The sequence below is a fragment of the Sparus aurata genome, chromosome 11, assembly GCF_900880675.1.
Source record: "Sparus aurata chromosome 11, fSpaAur1.1, whole genome shotgun sequence".
Lineage (NCBI taxonomy): Eukaryota > Metazoa > Chordata > Actinopteri > Spariformes > Sparidae > Sparus > Sparus aurata.
Window position 1 is genome coordinate 21,786,184 of NC_044197.1, and position 24,464 is coordinate 21,810,647.

The 24,464-nt window shown below is 41.2% G+C and overlaps 1 protein-coding gene across 2 annotated transcripts in view; it reads left to right on the forward strand.

The window, feature by feature from the left end:
• The window catches only part of arid3a (AT-rich interactive domain 3A), a 49,959-nt gene that overhangs the window by 13,349 nt on the left and 12,146 nt on the right, over positions 1–24,464 (forward strand). For both annotated transcript variants that reach the window (XM_030433096.1, XM_030433097.1), the window contains exons 2-4: positions 2,419–3,182; positions 3,269–3,551; positions 23,396–23,468. In XM_030433096.1, coding sequence (XP_030288956.1) covers positions 2,851–3,182; positions 3,269–3,551; positions 23,396–23,468 — 688 coding nt within the window. In that variant the 5' untranslated portion in view covers positions 2,419–2,850. The remainder of the gene's footprint in view (positions 1–2,418; positions 3,183–3,268; positions 3,552–23,395; positions 23,469–24,464) is intronic.

The window sequence follows — 24,464 nt, forward strand, 5'->3', positions numbered from 1 at the left end:
TGAGAAACACGTGTCATTGCTGAGTCGTAGAGTAACAGTGAAAACCAGTATGTCTGTGGGTGTTGTCTCTCCTCTCATCATGTATTCATGACTGCGTAAACAGAAGATCTGGAAAACAATCAATTTTCCTTTGAATGGAAGCACAACTTAATTTCACTCCCCAGCCTTTTGGAGAGACCATGGACTCGACATATATCTCATGTTTATGCTTCTGTTTTGTTCATAGCATGCCTCCACCCTAATTACGCCACTACACCCATGAAATGCTGGTATGATTTTCTCAAAGCCACATTCGCTGAACGCTGGAGAGAAAAACAACCCTCCCTAGGATAAATGATCCCCTCTGGTTAGGTCCTCGTTGTAATGACGAGGTATACTGTGGGGGAAGGATTACTGTGGTGGCCACATTTTAGACAGGTTAGCATTCCTGAATGTATGTAGTTGCAGCTAGTCTTCATCTTCATTGTGCCCAGAGGAGCTGCTGATCAAATATAGTATATCATATCAAACCTTGTTTCAAACAAGTTTTGTTTCGACTTACTATGTCTGCCATGCGTGATATTCACTGGTTGAAGTCGGCCCCTGTGATGTCGGCAAGGCGGCGTGCAATGACACAAAATAACAATAATCGATAATTCAAATGCATTAAAACTAAAGTAACGAGCCTGTTTTGAAAATGTAAGGAAGAGAAAGTACAGATATTTATGTTAAAATGGAGTAAAGTACAGCGCATTTACCTGAAAAATCTACTCAAGTACAGTAACAAAGTATTTGTACTTCAGCACTTCTAAATTTGGCAAATATCAGATGAAAATATCAGCTATCGGTTCAAGAGACAAGATGTTTAGATGGGTTTCTGTAAAATACAAGAAAGACATGTGATAGGGGTAACAAAGGTAGAAAGGACATTTTTCATGGAGTCTTCTGAATCCAAACATTACATAAAACCAAAATATGTGTAAAGGGTGGTTGTAATAGGGACACAATATAAGTGTTACTCGGGAACACCATTCATGCTTTCATTCAGAGAGCAGTCAGTATAAAAGTACAATGCAAAACCTGAAGTTTCAGAAAGTACGAGACCAGGGCGGGTGGTGGTTACAGAGGTCTGTTCATGTATTAGTCAGTGTAGCTGAATGAGTGGTTGCATACAGTCACTGCTGCCTCTCGTCATGACTCGCACTTCAGCGTGTCCAGCAGCACCTGCACTTGAAATTTATTTCCCCACACGCTGCTGACTTGGTGTGTGCAGGTCTTTATCTCTGCCTGGCTGATCTGAGCTGCAGCGTCACCGAACCCTCCTTAACATTTAAAACGAGTTCTGAGTAAACAGAAAGTGGGCAGGACAAACTGTTCTCACTCTGGCTTAGTTCTCTGGTAAGGGTGGCATCCCTTTTGTGTCATAACAGTGTACAATAGGGAACAGTCATCATAGATACCATAATGTTGAAGCGTGTGGCTGTGCATACCTCAGCACTTTTGGGAACAGGTATGTAGGAGAAGCTTTACCACCCACAGAAGCTGTACAAAAACTCCCCTCTGTGTCTCTAACCTGCAGTAAGACACTTAAAGAGGGGAAGACCATACCAGTCATACCTCTGAATATTAATTCTGTGTGTTTTAACAGACAGACAGTGAGACAGTAAAGACTGACATCTCTCATTTCTGCTGGTGGGCTGAAACTCATCTTGGCTCTGAGCCAACCAGGTGAAGAAAGTGACGGTTCTTCCTGTGATTTCACTTCCTCTTGTTGTTGAGGCTAAAACATTTTGTCCCGTGTGGGCAGCCTGTCTAGTCTGTTTGTGTGAGATATCCTGCACGTTGCACACCAGACATGTGACTGTATATTCATGACTGAATTGGGCATTTTTGTGTGTTAAATAGGGCATTCTCTTAACTTTCTACTTTGCTGTCATTTCCTGCTCTCTTTCACAAAGCTTTAGTCACTTGACATTATATGGAGGATTTTTTCTTGCAACATCATCCATGAAGATTATTTATCTTTTGAACTCTTTATGGTAAGAAGAGCTGTATAGATTAGTTGATCAGTCAATCAAAAGAAAAATGATCACAAACAACTTTGATAATAATTTACTTGAAGCAGTGCCATTTTATAGACTAAACAATTAATCGATTAATGATGACCATGGCAGTTCTAGAGTTAAAGAGTTTGACAGCATACTTGAATAGTAATATATATTTATATATATTTCAGCATACACAAAATTAGTCTTCAGAAGTGTTAAAGATGTCCACTTTAGTGAAAGGCTGATGGATTGAAAATCTTGGAAGATCTCAGATCTGATGCCGTGGGGAAAGTTGTTCAACTGTTTTGGAGCTTTGTGACAACAACTCTCTCCAACAGACAGACAGACGGGACGCAGCAGTCTGACACTGTTATTTTTTTCTCACTCTCAGGTCTTTGTAGTCTGTCAGCAGACTCCTGTACTCCCGCCTTCACACCCACTGCTCCTGCCTCATTGAACACTGTGCGACTCAGCTCTGCTGCCAGCTTTGGTTTCCTCCCAACTGCAGGAAAAACCATTGAGACAGGAGAGAGAGGCCTCTGTCTCCACAACTGCAGTTGACCACTGACTGCATGTCTCAGAGCTTTGACCGACCCCCCTCCTCTTCCTCCTCCTCCTCCTTCCACTTCTTCTCAAGGACCCACATTTGCACATAACCATAACCTCTAAATCTCCAGCCAGCTGCTAGCAGCTTCACAACGGACACAGTTGGCAATTGCTCTGCTCAGGCAGAAGGATCAACCATCGTCCCCCGACTGGTGCTCCTTCAGTGGGGGAGGGAGGGGGAGGAAAGCAGCCGAACGCTGTGCCGCTTTCCCCGGAGATGAAGCTGCAGGCCGTCATGGAGAACCTGCACAGGCAGCAGAGGGCCAAGCTGCTGATGGAGCAGCAGCTTCAGCAGCAAGCCGCTGCCCAACACACTCAGATCCGCACAGGTGGAGATGAGCCCATGGGGAGCCCGGCCCCTGAGGCGGAGCAGGCCCAGATGGCAGCACTGGCAGCCATGCGTGCGGTGGCAGCAGGGCTGCAGAGGGTGTCGGACAGCCCGATGTCAGAGCGCAGCAGCGGCGGCGAGGACGAAGGTGATGATGATGACAACGATGAGGGGGAGGAGCATTACAAGGACATGATGGGGTCAGATGAGGAGGAGCAGATGTAAGTACAGCATTTCTTGATTAAGTTTCCTAAAAATCTGTGACAGTGGTCGTCTTTTTCAAACACTATTCTGTTGTTCATTGTAGCAAACGGAAATGGGACGAGGAAGACTTTGAAGGCGAAATGGAAGAAGACTTTGATGACGACCTGGCGGAGGAGGGTCTGCCAACAGGCCATGAAGCAGTGGCTCCCGGGAAGGGCATCCTCCTGCTGCCTCACCGTCAACTCCACCCCCACTCCCAGCTGCTGAAGGCCCGTCCTAGTGTCGACCAGGAGCCCCGTGTGGCCATCCTGCCTCCCCACTCCACACACAGCCATCTGGGTGGGCAGGACCATGGAGAATGGACCTATGAGGAGCAGTTCAGACAGGTAGGATGTCTTTGTGACTTTATTGACTAAATGGGGGCTATGACATGTTTCTACTGGAGATTCAGTCGTGTCAAGATCCTCAAATATATCAGTAAATTGCTGAAGTATCCTAAAGTCAGCTGCTGTGGATCCTCATAAATCTAAATGTAAGATGTTGACTGCAGAGCCACATCTGGCTGTCACACCCATCACATCCGCTGCGCATAAAGTAATCCGACCAGGGTGGGAAATTCACACCAGCCACGGGCCAAATGTTGATAAACCGTAAGCTGAGGCTTTTAAGTTTGTCTTTGCCACCTGACATTCTGGCAGACTACATCTGTTGAAGGTTGGGGTCTAAACAATCACTTATTTTTGTAGAGCAGCATAGTGCTTGCTGAGATTTGACATTTGCAAACTAATGTGGCCTAAATGTTAAAAAAAAGACAGAAGAAAAAGCTAGTTTCCTGTCTTGTATAGGACTGCGAGCTGAGGAAGAGAAGCTGAGGGCAGCAGGAAGAGAGGGGGGTGGGTAAGGGTGCATTTAACAGCTTTACCATGCTGGCGTTTACTGTAAACATGCTAGTGGGCTGAATATTATGAGGGAGGCCCCAGTGGAATAAGGCAGGCTGTTTACGTGAAGAGATTTAGGTCTGTCAACAGCTAAATTTGGATGGAGGGCTGCTGTCGAGAGACTGGAACGAGGTGTAATCCACTCCTTGTTCACAACAGGGGCAACATAAAAACGGAACTACTTATTGTTTTATACTTAATTTCTTTGCATTTTCTGCCATATTTGCTACATAATAAACTAACATAGTGCTTAAGAACATACCAAAGAAAATAATGTTTCTACAAATAAGAATATGCATCAAAAGGATTGTCAGCACTTACATTTTCACAAGATATAGTTTGAAAAAACAAGAATTAATAGGTTTAAACATAGTTTATATTTAACACATTATACTAATGTGTAATAGACTAGATCTAGAAACCCTGGAAATTTGCCTCTGCTTTTGTGTAAAAACCTGAAAACTAAGGCTTAAAGCATATACATCATAATGGCAGCCACTGTTGAAATGCAAACACACTCATGGCCTATGGTAATATTTAAAAAAGATAAAACATGGTTGACTGTATCAGCAGCAACTTGTCTTTTAGAAGAGAATACTTGTTTGGGAGTTGTTGGTTTTTCTGAGAAATTTATATTAATACCTTCAGTATGTTGGAGGTAAATTAACTTCATCCAGACTGCATGTGCTTCACTTTTAAACCCAACCACAGATTCTGTAATTTCAGGCCTATTTCTTGTAATTACAGAGCGTATGGAATAAAAACTCCTCTAAAACCTATACTCTGCTTCTCTAAATAGTCCACCCCTCCCTCCGTAAGGCTTTGTGCGAATTGATACTCTCAACAGTTTGTGGATTTTGATACGTCAGGTAGGACATACAGTGCATTTTTATCATGACATGTCAGTAAGTCACTGACGGTTACATAATCGAGACAGCCAGTATCTTGACTGTTAAGATAGTGTGACCCACTCCATTGTTGATTCAAACATATGTCACGCCTATACAACGTCAAACTCGCCAAACCACAGTCACTTAAAACCTTCTGCATTTTTTTACATCATATAGGGAACAGAGCAGCAACGGTCACATATATGTTCTCAACCCTCATGACTGCTGAGAGTTTATAATACTGTGAATCCAGGGTTTCAGTCTAGCACATTATTCACACAGGACTAATTCTGACCTTGGATGATTACGGTGATTAGTAATAATTGCAGCTTTGGCCTGTGATTAGAATCCTCTGTGAACGTGCTGTGTCTGCAGTGTGTAAAGCAAAAATGACAGACCTGCAAAGATGAAGACAGTCTGTCCCCTGGTAATTCTAACCCCATGCAAATCGAACTCAGTGATTTCAGCCTAATTTATACTTGGCGGGTTTTTCTTCTGCTTCTTCTTTTTCTTCTGAAACCAACATTTGTGGTTTCTGCTCATCATGTGAGAAAGAAACGGTAGTTGAATTCACACAATAGTTCTTGATGCATTTTCTGTACTAACTTCCACATTCTTCTTTCCCGATCAGATGGGTAATAACTGCAAAATGTTGAAATTATATTGTAATAAATGTAATGGTGGTTAGCGGTGAGGCATGTAAGCCCCAAGCAAAATGTCATAACCTACCAGGGCTGCACGCAAGCAAATGTGCCACCATGAGCTGCCTGAAACATTATCAGAAACTTCAGCATGAGGCCATTATTAGGCCGGAAAAACTTTATCGAAAACCCCCTGTCACCTGATCACACAAAAACCCATAACCGGAGCTATATAAAGGTCAGTGCGGTGTCCTTCAAGCTTTCATGAGCTAAAACAGACTTCAGAGGTTATGTCTTAAGATGGCATGAGAAATGATGCTTGTCATCAGTGTGCAAAACACAGAACTGATGCTTCTCCAGGGACCTCCTGTAACTATTCCTATAAATGTCATGCTAAAGATTCAAGGATAAGTTCACCCAGAAAAGAAAATTCATTCATTATCTATTCGCTCTCATGCTCGTTGAAAGTCAGGTGAAGTTCCGTAGTCCACGGGTCATTTCTGGAGCTTCACAGCAAAACAGCGTTGCAGCATTCTCCTAATTATGCTCGGTTAATCAAGGTCTCTAAGATCCCACATTGATTTAAAACGATCTTATTTACACCCTTTTAAAGCCTAAATATTCACTGTAGCTGAACAGCGACTATTGAAATATATGTGATATGACTCAGGCAGAAACTGTTCATGGATGAGGTAAAGTGTTAGAGTTTTAATCGCGTTAGTTTTAGTCATGTTCACTGACTTCCCTCCACACTCTCTGACGTGTCATCATCTGTTTTCCTGTAAGTTCTAGCAGGCGACAAGCGAATATATGAACTGCGTCATGAATTAGATTATAGATTTCTCCTGGTTTAACATTGTTGGAAACATTTGAGATAACAACAAAATATATAACGCATGTGTAGTCGTTTTACATTCTGTATCTGTAAGAGTATCTTACAGCTGAAGTGGAGGCAGAAGGGGAAAAAAGAAATTATTTTGAAAAATCGCAGAACACAGTCGAGCTAAACTATAAAATCATTTGACTTCATTTAGTGGTCTGTTTTTAAGCTCTGGAAGTCTACGTTTTCCCTGAGGATCAGAGAGAACTGAAAACGAGTGTCGAACCTGTTTTTACTTTTGAGGAAGACAAAAAAGTTGGCACAAAAATGGAGCAATTTCATTTTAAGCGGCATTGTGGAACTCTACAATTCCCTCCAAACTTCCATGTGCTCTTGAGTTGAATCATGTGCAATGTTGAGTGTTTTGTTGGGACCTCGATGGAGAGGAAAGGGTTAAGGCTGTACAGTTTATTTTGGGCAGGTGGGTGGAGGCTGTTGGAATGTGCCTGAGGGAGGGTGATAATGTGGCCACTAGGAACCCCAGATCCTCAGCAGAAACCTGGCGTGCCTCTATCAGTCTGCAGCAGTTGGAGCTCTTCAAACTGAGAACTATCTTTCTATCTTCTCTCTTTCTTTTTCTTTCTATCTTCTCTCTTTCTTTTCTTTCCTTTCTTTCTTTCTTTCTTTCTTTCTTTAGTTCTTTCTTTAGTTCTTTCTTTCTTTAGTTTTTTCTTTCTTTAGTTCTTTCTTTCTTTCAAGTTGTGTTATTGGTATAGCCAATATTACGTGTAATGCCTCTATGGGTTCACCATACATAACCTTGAGGTAAATCCAGTATAATAAGTCGATCATGGAAAATGAGTCTAGCGCAATAGTTTTAAGGAAAGTTTAACACAAGCTTTTTACACCTATTCAGGTCCAAAGTGCTATGGAGGTGAGAGATCGTGCACATAAACCCCACTTATAGGTGATGTTTGCCCTCAGGCTGTATGTGGCTCAGATATATCAGCCAACCTGCATTCCTGGTGGATCAACCGACCACCTTCCTCTCTCCACACTCTCAGCTGAAAGGTCAGACTAAATCAAGCCAGGAGGCACTGTCTGTAAGGAAGTCTGATTACGCTGTGGTTTTTAAGTGAATTAATCAAACGTATTCAAGGCTCTTTGCCAGCGGCATCATATCTGTCTGTGGCAGCAGAGTGTGGCTGGATTAAATAAAGGACAAGGATTTGTACAGATATCAAATTATGCCAGCATGGTTTGATTAGTTTGTAATTGAAACTGATTTGCTTTGCTGCTGGGGTGCCATTTCAACAGAGTTATTTCAGTGATACCAATCCAACACTCCCCCATACATCTGCCCCCTTGAATGTCCATATCAATATCACTCTTTGCCTTGCTCTGTGCATTTTTATATCCGGTCAACAGTCCTTTTAAAGTTAGTGCTATCCAACAGCCAGTTGGCTTGCATGCATCTGTTCCAATCAACCACCAGTCAGATGCTGCAAACGTTTGAGAAGAAGAGAAAAGTACATTTTGTCACCCTCGGTGATATCTAGACATCCAGATACTGTTTGTGGGAAAGTTTTTATCGTGACGGTTTATTCAGTTGAAAGTTACAGTGAGGTCTGTAGATTATGCAGAGTAATGGGGACATTGTTTTTGGATAGTTATTGTGAGTTTTGAGATGGATTATTCAAAGTTTTTAGCCCCTCAAACAAAACTCATGTACTCCTATTGTATTTGAGCAGAAGAAAAGAGATGGGCATCTTAAAAAAACTCTAAATTTCCACCAGTTGAAATATGCACATATCTTATAAAGTATGTATAAAATGACTCTTGAGAGAAGTCAAAACTTGGAGTCACTTGTGAAATAGAAATTAGCTAGACATGAATGTTGCTACTGTACTAAATTGAAATTAATAAGAGGCCACAGATTTCTCAAAAGGCTTTATATACACACACAGTTGATTCAGTAGTATTAAGAAGCATTGCAGTTAGTATTGCAAGTCTTCATCTTGTTAAGAACTTAAAATCACACCATTTACTTTAGCTCCGTCAGCTACGTATGCTACATTAGCAACATATGCTGTGTTAGCTACATATGCTACATTAGCTACATTGGTGTTGCCTTAATCTTGTTAAGAACTAGAAGTCACACCATTTAACTATAGCTCTGTCAGCTACATATGTTAACTACATAAGTATTGTCTTCATCTTCGTATGACCTAAAACTCTCACTATTTTGCTTTAGCTACGTTAGCTACCTTTGCTATGTTAGCTACATTAGTATTGTCATCATCTTGATAAGAACTCAAAATCACACTAATTTACTTTACTTAGCTACGTTAGTTACATGAGTATTGTCTTCACTATTTTGCTTCAGCTACGTTAGCTACATATGCTATGTACCATGGATCTAATTTGGGATACAGCATTGGCACCTTCAATGTTCAACTATGTTTACTAGTTAGCCTACCCTTACATTTTTAAGTTTTTCTGCTATTATTTGGCTAATAGCTATATGGATTAACTTGTTGGCTAGCTGTTTGACTCCAAACATTATGAAAGAAAAGCTAAAGTAATCTTATGCGATCTGTTCTCAAGAAACACCATAGGTCTTTGGCTTCAGAGCAGCTCTTTCATCAACAAATGTATTTGTGAATGAAAAATGTAAGTTTAAAATCTGGTTTCATTATTAATGTTGTCCCTTCAATGCTATGGTATACATTAATATAACTGCCTCACACCGCTGCCCCCTTTTCAAACAATATCCTCCTCAGGCCAGAAAGCGTCCAGAGGCCACGTGGAGCCTTTGAAGTCTCCTCTCCTGTGTCTCTGTCTGCTTTAAACACCAGCAGCTGGGCAGATGGAGCCCAGATGGACAGTAAAGTAGGGACGTCTTTAAAAATTCATGGCACTCACCATGATCAGGGCGAATGGAGGGGAGTTGGCATTAAACATTAAATTGCTAACGCACACACATACATTCATTGGGAGCGGGGGGAGGGGGATGTTAGTGACTACAGGAAGTGTAGCTCGAATAAGAGCCAATTGGGAGCGACACTTATTGGGATTGCCCGTCAGGTTTCTGCTGATACAGCTGTCTGATAAGTGCTCGCTGGGTTTATATTCCTCTGTAGCTTCGTCCAGGCCTTTTGATCTGCTTCAGGGTTGTGAGAATAGATCAGACTGTGTTGTTTTTGTATTTCATATGAAGTTGTGCATTTTCACAGCTGTAGATCTGTTTAGTTAAAAAGCAGGGCGAACATCTGCCAAGAGCTGCCTTGAAGTTTAGAATCGAAAGTGTTCAGAGGTTGGCAGAAATCATGCAATAGCTTGTTGTCCTTCTTACGTCTATATCTAAAGCTATTAATGAATAACTAATGTCAACGTATGTTTAAGATTGACTAAACTATGCCTTTGCACATGTTGGACCTCCTCCTTGTTTTTTTCCGAACTATTTGCTTGGATTTAAACTCATTTAAGAGTACATCAACGCCAGTGCAACAAACCATTTGAACTAATGTTAAGCACATCAGCTGGAGCCAGTTTCCTCAACTTGAGTCTGCAGGGGGTTGGAATTAACGAGCAGAGGGGGAGTTTTTTATTTAATTAACAATGTTCTTCAATGTGTGCAGCGATCTGTGTGTGACAAAATAGCAAACGAGAGGTTAATGGGCTTCGTTCGTGTCATGAAAACAAAAGACAGATGCAGCATGGGAAGACCTCTGAAAGTTTTCCTGTAGAGTGGAGGAGGAAAAGAGGGAGGGGAAAGGGTCGGTGTGACTAAGGGAACAGAGAAAAGTCATTCAGTCAGTGCCGAGTCTTGAACCACTGCCAAGTAGTGTGTGTAGTACACTCTCATTTTAACTGTGAAGCGCTGCAGAGCATTAGAATCATGTCCAACGCCTAGCCTGCAGTGTGGAGCTGATGTCAGAAACTGTACAGCCATGTGGATTCTGGAAATTGGCAGGGGTTCAGTGCAGAGGAGGAGAGGGGGGTTGCAGCAGGAATGTAAACAAAGATTGCATAAAGGCTGAGGCTAGCTCTTTCGTCCTGTTCTTTTTCTTTGGCTGTTGTGTTATGTTGTACAGTATTGATTGAATTTTGGCACGTGTCTTGATTACAAGTGCGGTTACTCCCTCAAGCTTCCTCCTGACTTCAGTGTGTGGAGGCCTTCATATGGAATGAGGAAATGATTATTTTGACCCAGGGAGAGTTGCACAATATCCCTCATTGTCTTTTCCACTGTTGTGTGTGAGTCTTATTTTTATGTTTTTTTGTTCTTCCTCTCTAAAGGAAATATGTGTGCGCTTTCCCCTTTTTGTCCCGCCAATCCGCAAGAAAATAGATGTGCACTGAAAGGTTGGAGCTGTCAAAACATCAAGCACTGAGTGACATCTTTTCATTCAACAACCCAGTAGAAGGCATTCATTCGAACAAAAGCAGTGTGTGCTGTCACCTCCATATGCTTTTGAAAAGGTGGCCTCGTTGAAAGCATTAATTCTTGAAAGAATCGATTAAGAAATAGGTCAAACACAACTAGAGACACTTAGATGCACATTTTCAAGGTCTGGATCCTGTCAGTCAGCAGCTCAAACAATATGCAGAGAAGGGCACACTTTGCTGACATTGTGTCATGAAAGCCCCCCATGAGTGCTATGATCCATAATCACCGAGGCACATTTGACCCTTGTGACAACACTCTGGCTGCTTTGTCTTGTCAGTACAATAATAGCGAACCTCTTTTAGTTGTGTGGGCACGGCAGGAGGTCTGAGTTGTCGAGCTCTGTTCAGATGGAAGATTCAAACAGGGTTTTTAACTCAAATGTCACACCAGTCTTTCCACTGAAGATATTTTGACTGAGGTGTAACTAATAGAAGTTATAATGGCTGCATGCCATTTAGAGCTATACCAATTCCTTATTCCTCCTCATGTGCATACGTACTGATGTGTTTGAATGGAATGAAGCCGTCTTGTTATTACGTTCTTTGCCTTCTGTAACAAAATGTCTATGTTATCTACAATAGACAGAGTAACAAGTAGATGGTGTAAATATTATGCCAAAATGTGTCCAGACAGTTTTGTTCATTATTTTTTGTTACCTTTTAAGTTTTGACTGAATTTGGCCATTTGCTGATTGTGATTTTAAAGCTGATATATTTCAGCTTTCTGATTTAAAGGTAACTGGTGCTTTTAACCAGTAGTTTTTGATACTGTATGGTCTCATTTCAATCCAGCAGTCCGGTTTGGTCCAGTTCAGTTTGTTACACTTTAGTTTTGTATTTTCATTGTCAAAAGATGTGGATAGAACAGAAAGAACCACTCCTTGCCGTCCAGACTGTTGTTGTTTTCCAACACCAGAATGTAAAAGAGCTTTTCCCTGAAGCCAGCCAGTAAGTACTGGTCACAGTGGAAATGCACAGCAGATTCAGTGCATTCAATTTATTTGTTAGGCCAGATGAATACCAACAATCCATTTAGCTGAGAAATACTGACTGTTGCTCCATGCAGAGGATGAACCCAGGGGTCGCTCGAGGTCAAACTGCAACCCATCAACATATTGATCAAGCCACGGGACAACAGCATCTCAGTCTCTGATGAGCCACATGGACATATATCTGCCCTGCATGGGGCCATGTGCCAGATATTTTGTTAAGGCCATCATTGTTCAACCATTGCTCTCATTGCCCTGCTAATCCATGACTCTGATTGACGGTGCAATCATCCAACCGTGTGTCTTCCCTGCAGCACAGGAAGGTGCTCCATGTTGAGATGCAGCACAGATCACAATGTACCTTGTTGGCCTCCCCGGGCCAGATGAAATATCTCTAGATGTCTTTGTCTTGTTTGTATACAAGCACTGTGACAGACCTTCCCCTGAACCTTCAGCTACCCTTCTATCTCGAGCTCCATCTTTCTGCCTTCAGACGCGGACATTATCACGGCATCTGCACTGGCGCTGCATAAATACCTTCAGTGTTCACACAAACACTCATTAGATTATTATCTAGGTCAGACTTTTTTTTGACATTCTGAGGCGAAGTCGAGATTACAGTTGTACGTCTTATAAGACCCCATACCAGAAATACAGAATAACTGATACTGAGTGCAGTATCCGTTATTTAGCTGCTCTCTTTCAACATGTTGGTTTATGATCTTTAATTGCTGTTACACCCACTTCCCCTCCTTCAGTTTGAGCTGCTTTACCCTGTGCAGTTTGGGCATCCATCATCGTGATACTACTCATTAGCATTGCGGTTAGAGCAGATTGCTCACAGCTACATACATCAGACTCTCAAGGGCCTGGCTGCTATTTCTGATTCTTATCCAAATGTACAAGCCATGGCAGCTGACGGCAGCAGGCAGGAATGGAGTGCATGCGGAGCGTGGGATAGTGCTCATTCTGGTTTTGTGTCCTGTCTTCATCAACTGGTTTTCACCTTTTTCTCATGTCGGCAGGGGATATTGTATATCCAATTATATCCGTCAGAAGCTGAGCATAAAAATTCTTTGGCAAAGCCTCACGGACTGAGGCCTCACTGAGAGCTTCTCACACCATAAAGACACCCTGTCCTCAGAGATTATTGGCTCTCTTGCACATCATTGAATTTCCAGAGGTGTAATGCAGCATGAGCAAAATCATAGTGTCTTGCATGTTAGCCATGTATAGCAGAATTTATTTATAGGGCTTAATGTTTTCAGTCTAAGTGGGAGAAACGTCAGGATAGAGCTAATTCTGTAGATCATTGGTTTGCTGTTTAAGCCATGAAAACACTTCTGAAAACTAAAATCAGGTAGATGTTGCAGCTGCCTGTGTATTATTCTCAGCCTTTTCCTAACCTTCTCATCGCCTTCTTCTGTGTTAAAGGAAAAGTGGCTGAAGCAGATAAAATGACATCAGATACAGTCAGCCACTGCGGCTGCTGGCTCCTCATCCTCGGTCGATTGAGTTGAATTTTACGAGGTCAGCCGGTCAGTTAGGATTATGATGTGCTTGATCCTGCCTGTCAATAAAACACTGTTCGATGCATCTGCAATCGGACGGCTCTATTGTTGCTGTTAATTGTGTGCATGTGGGGGATGGGGAGGGGCAGGGCAGGGAGCCGAGGAGACAAAGATGGATTCATTATAGATGTCAGTTTACAGAGACATGTCAGTGCAGTTTCTGTCAAGCCGCTGTCAGCTCTGTCAACTGACTGGATAAAGTTATTTTCCAATTAAACGAAAGAAGCACAAGAAAGCAATTTAATTTGGTACTGACAAAGTAAAGAGTGACAGCCAATAATCTGCTGTATCTCAGGCAGACATAGAGGAAAACGTATTTAGCACTTGCAATGTTTTATTTTTTCAGCCTTGTATATGCAAAAAAACTTCTCCATCTTTTTCTCCTTCTTCTTCTCCTTCTTCTTCCTCTCCCTCTCCCTCTCCTTCCTCTTCTCCCTCGCCGTCCTCTTCTTCTCCCTCTCCGTCTTCTTCATCTCCATCTTCTCATTTGTCTTCTTCCTCTCTTACTTCTGGTTGTTGTTCTTCTCCCTCCCCTCCTTTCTTTTCATTCGTTCCACACCAGTTGATGGTATCGCATATAAATTGAATTGTTGTGGGATGTTCACTTCAAATTTGCTCGACAGTTACTTGAAAAACACAGCTACTGTTAGATCTGAGCGGTCGGCCATGGTTAACACGTTCCAGGAGTTATATTTTGTGATCGAAGGTTATTGGTTTACCTTTTCGGTTTTAGCCATGTGTCCTCCTTTGTTTCAGTTTCAGACATTGTTTTTTCCTTCACTGGTTAGATCTCTTCACAACGTCTAGAAAGAGTGATGTGATGTGTACCTTTTGATCAGAGAAGAGAATGTTTGCAGTATGTGGTTGAATCACATCCTTATCTTTTTTCTTTTACGGTGGGTCTAGATGTCTATCTTTCTGTATGTTCAACAACAGATTTCTCCCTATATAATGATGAAGGGAGTGTCAGTGCTAAGTGCCTTTACCTTTCTCTTTGATTACCTCTGTAACCTGGTTTCTTTGAGTAAGTGTATGTAAACGCACTGTTTTGTCCCGAGGTGCTGATGTCGAATCATGAAATAGGGCACAAAAGCCACCAGCTACTTTTAATAGTATGTTGTAACGTCATTAATATTAAAGTAGCTCAAATTGTTAACTCAGATTTTTATTTCGTGACGAGCTGGATGACATGACAGGAAAGACAGACAGTAGGCACAAATAAGAAGTCTTCAAAGGACAGAGACGTGACAGGTGAAAAGTGTCGTGCAAACGATAGCAGAACACAAACCTGCGCAACAATAGAAGAGACAAAAACAAGATCATGACTCATTACGTCAAGAATCTGATTCTTTTTGATTTGGTGGTGAAGCAGAACAGACAGATTAAGAAATCAGTCGGAGCGTCATTTTGATATCTGGTGACTCACACAGTCTGGATCAAGTTACAGGATGACTCAGTCTTTCGCGATAAGGATATGAAGACATATTGTACATCTGTTCTTTAATGTTACAGGCTGTACAAATCCTCTTGTTTTGTCACAAGCCGTTTCAGATCTCCGCCACTGTTGGCTTTAACAATTGTGAGTTGGTTATCTTGAGCTTGTCTTCTTTGACCCAGTACATCTCATTGTGTGTTACTGTGTCCCTTTCTTTGACCTGCAGCTTTTGATGAAAACAAAAGACATTTGACTTCAGTGTTATGTGCCTAATATAGTAAAGAGACTCAACAGAATCTTGGCTGCATTAACAGCCGTGCCAGTTCTGTTTATGAGCCTGCTGTGATCAGATAACAGCTTCAACAGTCAGAGTATGGAAGTGCAGTAAAATTGAGTTATGGTCTGAACCCACTCAGAGAAATCCCTTCTCTTACACAGAAGAAACTGTGTTTTTGATGAAGCTAAAGCTGATGAACCACTTTTAGAAACCACATTTAGACTTTAACCTTGAACTCCCTCTGAACTGGCACTTTTGTGAAAACACACATTTAAGGGGGCTTTATGTCCGTATTTGTAGCTGTGTGTGTGTGTGTGTGTGTGTGTGTGTGTGTACATATATATATATATATATATTATATATATATATATATATATATATATATATATATATATATATATATATATATATAATATATATTGTTTATTGTTTTGTTTGTTTTTGTTTTCTTGCTATATGTGTGTGAATTGTAACATGACGTGAAGAGTGAGACCTTCCCTGTCTCTCTGGGCCGCTTATACAAGCCTGTGGACGATTTGTTTATGTTGTTTGATGCTGCTGGACTGTGGATTTCTTGGATGGACTCGGGTCGTATTTTCTGCGAAAGTCGAAATGATGTGGCTTTACGCAGCTTGTCAAGTGCCTCGTCTCAGTGCCTCTCTCCGCTCCGCTAGGCAACTGCAGCTAACGTTAGCTTAGAAATTGAGTCCGCTAACATAAACTAACCACCGGCTTCTCCTTTAAGTACACAGTTATTACAGGAGAAGAGTAAACAACAACATCATGTGTTCCAACTAATCACATGACTAACAAGCAGTGAATTGGGGTTTGAGTCATGAAATCATTTTACGTCACTGCAGACATTTTGTTACATAGCTGTAACTTATACATCAGTCAACAAACAAAGGTGAAGCATTGCATTGTGGGATTAAACACTGTTCATATCATGACAAAACAGTCTATTTTCTTTGTGAGAAGGCTGATGTGATGTTGTGCTGGTGGTTGTGTTTTGCTTCGGTACATTAATGGCAGTCATAAAAGAGCTTTGGTCTGGAACAATGCAGTGTTTGAATATGGCTGATCATGTGTTTGTGAGCTGTATCAAGACCCCCTCGACCCCTCACCCCGCTCGCCATTCCCTTCCCCCATTGTCATGTTTACACGTGTGTGTATGTGTGTATGTGTGTGTGTGTGTGTGTGTGTGTGTGTGTCTGTACATTTGAGAGACTGAGTCCACCACTCACCATTGTCTCTTTTTCACTGTAGTTAATTTGCCATGCTAAAAAGTCTGACACACAGCAACCTTGCGTTACTGAGATGGCCATTTTTCCATTCAAGTCAGACAGGGCGATGTGGAAAAAAACAAGTTCATACTAATCTCTGTCATGAGAAGAAACAACTCAAGGACTTAGATTTATATGAAGTTGTGAAACTTGTCCTCCAACATTAGGTTAAAGAGGATTGAGTCTCGGTGTAAACCTTTTTTCTTCCGCTTGTTAGTCCTTGATTAACTATTTAAGAGGCACAAGAAAGACTTTTGTTAAATAAAACACATATTATGCAAACCGGGGGTGAAATTACTCAATATAATCACTTTGTTTCTCTAACGTCTAAAAAGTGTTAAGATTACAACCAAGGACTCACAACCATAAACTTTTGTCCATTTCATGCACCTTAAATAAACTGAGGTAAATACAGCATTAAAAACGAACAATAAATAGCCTTAATACGATCATAAGTTGGTTTATTTTTTTTATATTTTTTATTTATCGACGGTGATATGTTGTGGCCTCTTTCTTGTGAGTTACTGGAAGTCCCTTTGGACAAAAGCTAAATGCCCTTAATGTAAATGTAAATGTAAATGTTTATTCTTGCTGCAACTTGCATAATTCAAATTTGAGCTTGTGTGTTTGTGTGTTCGTGGTGGTGTGTTTGTCAGCCTCACCTCGAAGTGATCGAGGTGATTGGCAGGTGTAAGGGAGCATGTAGACGATACCCCGGCCTCCTCTCAGTTTTGGTTTTCAGTTGCAAAGCCTCCATTATGTGCTATGTGACACTTGTGTGCTGTTGGCTTGCTAACTTCCATTTGCATTAACGGTGAAGTGAGCCCCTCCCCCATCACATGCACATATACAACCCCCCTCCTTACAGTATTACCTACCTCCACCACCACCACCACTTTGATGGCTGCAAAGTTGCAGCAACAGGCTGCTCTTTGGTTACTGATTATATTTGCAGTATAAAACCACTTCTTTTCTGTGTCTAAGGTCTGTTTATAATTTATCTGCAGACAGGCTGTCGCTGACCTACATACACAGTCAGGGTGGGAAACTATCAGACAACAGTCAAACACTAAATACTTGTTCAGATGTGGCCGTGAAGTCTGAAGTCTTGGCACTTTGGCAGACAGCATTTGGTTGACTTTCCACTGTCACCATTTGTCACCACCAATCTGTCTTTAATGCTCGTTCGCAGTACACTTCTACGAGTGATCAGCGTATTTTTTTCATTATTTGTTTGAAATTGCGGAAAATGTTTTGTCTGGTAAAGTTTTATAAACTCTGCAGCCTATTAAAATGTCAAGAAATTTGCATACTTGTCAGCTCTGCCGGTCCAATGGACGTTTTTGTTGCAGGGCGTAAACTGGCTCCCAGCATTACCAGTTGGCCCAGTTTCTAGTCGTTTTTCTAGTTTCTTGTCAATTATCTGAATAGCAAACCTTTAATCCAGGAGTGGCCCCTGACCCAGTGCACATACTATAGACATGACAACCTATGTAAGCCTACAGTAACCACACCCACCTGTGCCTGATAAAGTCTGTACATACATGCATGTGTGCGTGTGTGTGTGTGTGTGCGCGCGTGTGTATGTGCGTGCGTGTGTATGTGCGTGTGTGTGTTTGTACATATATAAGTGTTATATAATCTGAAAGGAGCTGTGACAGAGCAAGAGACACACGGATATAGAAAAGAGAGAGATCAACAGATATAAAAAGATAATGAGAAAAATAGAGGTAGACAGAGATAAGGGATATAATGGGGGGTGGGGGCGGGGGCGGAGTGGTAGTGGTAGTGGTCTTGCTGGTTGGACAGGATCCTGATGGCAGCAGTTTGTCAGGCCTGAAGCTTCCAACAACTGTTGCCCTTTATAATGCAGCAGGTCCATTAAGCAGCTAGTGTCGGAGCCACAGGTTGACATGTGTTTTATGAAGAGTGATGTGAATATTTGCAGCCGTCAGATGATGATGTTTGACATTTTCTTTCTTTCAGTGCATATTATTTATTAAAGACTTTCTCTACATGTATGTTGTTTTATCTTTATGTTTTATTTTACCTTTATTTTACCAGGAGTATTCCCATTGCGATTCAGAATTTATTTAACAAGAGGGTCCTGGCCAAGACAGCAGCATAACAATGTTCTAAGTTACACAGAAATATTTATTTTTTGGACAGTTTTCAAACAACTTTGTATCACAATATCCAAATGAACAACAATCAACTTCTCTCCATTTTGTCTGCACCCGGAGCCCCCTGCTCTTTTGCTGGTAAAGATATCAAGTGATTGGCATCTCACCAAACGAGGAAGTGCTTAAAACCATAAACCCAAGATTCTGTTACTGCCAATATCTCGTCTAAATTGCTTTCACATATTTTAGCTGCAATAGGGAAAGTCAGTTCCATCTAGAACTGTTCAGTCTACATTTTCATTACTGGCTGCAGGGCAGAGCCTCCTAAGCATGTAGCAGCATCAGTTTATTTTCAGCAATGAACTCGACGCCCACCCTTCTATCGAGGTGTTAACATGGTTTACCTCTTAGCAGATTTCCTTTAAGATGTCCTTTTTACAGTTATACATGTGAACAGATTCCGATGGCGCAGCATGCGGCATGTAGCCGTCTGATGTGTGGAGGGATGTGTCTGCAAATCAGACTTAAGTTGTGACCATCTGTATACACTGATGCTGCTCTTGAGTGTTCGCTTATTCAGGTTAAAGTAGTTAGAAGATCATTTTTAATAAGCAATGTTTAAGTAAGCATTGGTTGGATTAATTAAACAATATTTTAATATTTTATGCAATACATTAGCCCAGACAAACTGATATTCTGGTTTTGGAAAAACTAGATACAAACACTATCCCATATACTGTGATTTAACCCAGTTTAACGCTAGAAACAAGGCGGGAGACCGAAAGAGAAGGTAACAGCTGCAAGAATTTAGATTATAGTCACATATTCGTGGATACAAGCAGAATACCGTGTCCATGTCCGTGTTAACAACGAATACTGAATGAGACCTGAAACTGGATATGCACCAGCAAGAGGGATACTGTGAGCATGTTAACACAGTTCACACTTCACTGTAGACTTTCGGCTCCTTCAGTTGACAGGGAAACAGCGAACTGTATCAACACGTCTTTGAGCAGCTGTTAATGAACAATGATGTGAACATTTCAGTTTTAATAGCTTGTTCAGTGTTGGTGGTGTCATACAAGAAAAAAACTTGTTTGATCAAGATTTATGTCTTCTCCTTGTTCTCAACGCTGTAATACTTGCCTTCAAAATGTATTTGTGCGCTCCGATGAGCAGCGATCTGACCACATCTGGAGCACCGGAGGGACCCGCATCAGATCCCCAATGTTTCCATGCGACAGCGCTCCCACCGCGCCACTAGGGAAATATTTGTTTGTGTGATCAGCACAGAGAGAGAGAGAGAGAGAGAGAGAGAGAGAGAGAGCAAAGAAAAGCAACATGGGGGATGGGAGATAGGGGGTTAATTTCCAAGATTTATGGTGCGGCACTTCACGAAATGCATGCATCCTGTAATTAAAACTCCCCCCTTGCCTCCAGCAGGCCTGTACATTAGCTGGCATCTCCTGCCGCCCCATCCACCTCTCAGACCTCACCCCTGTGTTCCCCCCGACCCACTACATAACAAGATCTGATGGTAGTTCGCTGTCTCTAATGAGGGCTGAATGCCACAATGAAGGACAGTCTGGTAGTGGTTAGAGGCCACTGCTGTCACCATCATACCAGATTTCAGCTGGACGAGCCTTTCATTTTCATTTTCTCCAGTCGAGTGTGTAAAGCAGACATCAAAATCTTTCAGTAACTGACAGCAGACTTCAATCCTAAGAACTTATTGACGTGTTGGCTTAGAAGTCAGAATTAAATCCAGTATGCAAATTTGGGTGAAATGTCTGACAAGCTTGCAGTGTCTTCGATTAGACACACACACTCCTTTAATTGTGATTTTATCAGTGATGCATTGCATGTGAGAGAATATAGCTGAAACAAGCAGTCGGTCAATCAATTAGGTGACTGACAGACAATTGATTGGCAGCTCTTTTGATATTTGATTATTGGTTTCAGTCCTTTTTACGCAAAAATGTCCAATACTTTCTGGTTCCAGATACTCCAGTGTGAGTATTTGCTGTTTTTCTGTTTTTAAACGATTGAATATTTTTGGGGGTTTTTGACCGTTGGTCGGATAAAACAAGATATTTGAAGACATCACCTTGCACTCTGGGAAATGATAAAGTTAATTTATTTTTAAAGACTAATCAAGGAAGTAGTCAGCATAGATATTGAACAGTTGCGGACCTAATACGAAATATTGTCAATAGAAAGATTCACAAACGATGAAATCATCTTTGTTTGCAGCCCTATTATTCTCTGAATTAAACAATTAGTTGTTTTGTCTGTAAAATGACAGAAAACTATTTTAAAAAAACAACAAAAAAAACAATATTGATTACTGTTTCCCAAAGCACAACGTGATTTCCTTGAATTACTTGTTTTGTCCACAATTCAAAGATATTCAACTCTCTGTCACAGAGTTAAAAAAAGTACATAGTAAAAAAAATACATATATATTCACATTTCAGAAACTGGAATTCTTTGAAATACACTTGAATTAAATGCTCCATTATCAAAATAGTTTTATTTAATAGATTAATTGAATAGTTGAAAACAAAACGATCAATTTGGTGCAGCTCTACTTGTTAAATTTAGTTTTTTGGATGATGAGTTGCACATATTAACAGCTCTGCAGTGTTCAACATTTGTAAATAAGACTCCCTATTGGTCTGTAAGTTTCTTGTTTTGTCCAACCAACAGTCCAGATCCTAAAGATGTTAAATTTCCTTTCATAAGGCAAAAAGGAGCAGCGCATTCTCCTAGTTGCGAGCCGAGGACCAGAGACTGTTTTGCATTAATCAAAACAGCTTCTGATAAGTTTTCTGTTTTTGCCTCGGGGTTTAGTTGTGGTTAGGCCCGCTAGCTGTGGGTTGTCATGTCTGTGTAGCAACAATACGCTGCCTTTGTTTGATTGTAAACTGTGTTTCATAACCTGTCATTTTCAATAACACATTATGAAACTCTGTGACCTCACCGTGTGATTTGAAGCCGGCAAGACTCTCGTGCGCCGTCTAGACTGGTAGATACAGACATGATTCTAAATAAAGTTGGGACATTGTGTGAAGCAAAAATAAAATCGAATGTGATTGCGAATCCTTTTTGACATATACTCAAGCTAAAACAGTAAATATTTGCTTACTTTGAATTCGATACCTTCAGCACATGTCAAACAAGTTGGATCAGGTGCAACAAAGTGCTGGGAAATTTGCCGAATGCTCCAAAAACACCTGCTTGGAACGAGCTCATTGGTAACAAGTGATAGGATCGTGATTGTGTATGAAAAGAGCATCCTCGAAATGTTCGCTCACAAGCAAGGAAGGCGTACTTGCAAACCTTGAGACCTCCAAAAATAGGAAGGATTCTAAAACTAAAGCAGAGTTCTGGGCATCCTCCAGTGAGGTGTTCTTTCAGAGACTTTGTTTCTTGCTTCACGGTTACTTCAGTGGCATTTTTTGGTTAAGTTGTTTCGATTCTACTTTTAATTCTCAAGAACAATGCAGAAAAAAAATGTCCCCTCTCTGTCATATAGTGATATAGAAATGTGAATTCTTCTTTCCATGACGTCTTAGATTTGCTTAGATATTTCTCCGCCCATCTCTCGCTCACTGAGGAGGATGAGGTGCAACATTGCAGTAGACTACACGCTGTATGGTGCTAAAAGAGTAGAAGGATAAGAAAATATATATACAGAGCACTTTCAAACCAGAGTTCAAAGTGCTTTACTAAAATAGAATGAAATATACCAAAATGCAAAAGAAAATGTTTTAATTAAAAATCAAAAAGCAATAAATAACAAATGAAAAGATTAACTATGTTTATAGAAGAGACTTAAGAGAAAACAAGGTCTTACTTTAAGCAGGTCATTCAGGTGGCTCAGGGCCCTGATAGAAAAAACTCTGTCCGCAGGTTCATAAGGAATTAAAAGGTCTTAAAAGGTAGCATAATGGGAAATAGGTGAGATATCCTGTCATAAATCAGAAGAAATATGACCCCGGTAGAAAACTGAGAGACGGGGATGTAAAACAGGAGTCCGCCAGGTAAATCGGGAGGGCAAGTATGAAGGACAGGGTGAGGTTCACCAGTATGTGAAACCCATGAATATATAAGGGATATTACTACATCGACTCAGGAACACTTTATAAAACCCTTATTGGTAAACACAGTACATTTTCAAATGATTGGATCTGGTTTTCTTCGACTTTTTCGAGAATCTAGGGTTGTACAATAGTGCTGAAGTGTCCATGGGTTAGATGGACTGCTCACTATGCTCACTCACCTACAAGAGAGTCCAAGTTGGCATCAGGTGTGCGTGACCCGTAACAACAAGATATGTCACTATCACTCTGGCAAACTAGCCTGGAAAAACAACCGCAGGCTCAATGGCCTCACTGTACTCCCCCTGAGCGGGCGCCCCATTTTTACAGCTAACTTTCACCGAACTTTCCAGAGCCCGGGGCCCCGCCAGCAGCCAGACCCACATCAGGTTCTCATCAAGTCAGACCTGGTCCACGGCACTTCTTTAAGTTTCTCTCTCTGTCGTCTCGTCCTCTGATCGTTTATTGGTTTCTCATGACAGATTCTTTAGGGATAGAGGTCCAGATTTTGTTTAATATGTTTGCTTAGTAAACATCTGCCTGCCACACATTATGGCACGTGTCGTCATGGTAACAGTGGAAGCATGGAGAAGATTTTACATCAGTCGTTCTCCCTAGTATTTTTGTATTTTTTCTATGGAATTTATTTGCCGTTGTCAGATATAAAATCATGAGTTGATGCTTCATCCTTCTCTCTCTTCTCCACAGCTGTATGAACTGGATCGAGACCCCAAGAGAAAAGAGTTTTTGGATGACCTCTTCAGCTTCATGCAAAAAAGAGGTATGTAACCTCGTGTTTGTGTTGCCCTCACACATTAAAGTAAAACCTACATCCTTTCTTATCTTGTCATGTTATATCTCTGAGCCAGTGTCACAGAATAATTAGATACATAGAGCGGATCTCCCTCCCTCTCCTTGTCTCTCACTGATATACGACACAGCACCCGCTACTCATCTTTCACTTGCATGGGTGGGGTCTTTATTCATTCGGAGATGATTGCTTTATGGCTGCGCAGCCCCTCGTCGTTCCCAGGCTATAACTAGAAGGCACACATCGTATCAATGCCTGGGAGTGGATTGGTTTACCTTCCTATCCTGCTGCTTGTCCACACAACTGCCTCACAATGCTACACACACACACACACACATACACACACACACACACACACACACACTCTCTCACAAACACTGACTCAGCCATCGTTCAGGGTCTTCGCACAGATGACACACACTACATGAGAACAGCAAACTAAGACAAACAATAAATAAATCCAGTTTATCCTAATCCGGACCACTCACGTGGGAATCATGAGCTGTGCAATGATTTATTTGCATGTATTGGCTGCCATGACTTACTTCTCATGTTTCCACCCTCATAAATACCATAAACTTTGTTAATTTGACAACATGACTCATGGCTTGATCATATCAAAGTGCAGACGTTTGGCATGAGAGACAACAGACATGTGCTCACAACTGAAAAACCACCAGCACTACATGTTTACAGTATCGGAGCCTCCGGCAGTGGGCGGATCTGAAGAGTCTGCTCTGGGAATGTGACAGCATTGGAGCTCATTCAGATAACTGAGGCAATACTCCTTTATGTGGAAGCAGAGGACTGATTATATTTTATATGAAACATTGGCCTTTTCGTTTTTGAATCACTTTGTGTTTAGGGAAGAACAGGTTGATGAAAAGATTAATGAAGGCTTTGATTTTCCTTGATGGGAAAAGGACATTTGTCACAGATTAACACAGGATTGTAGGTATTGATTAA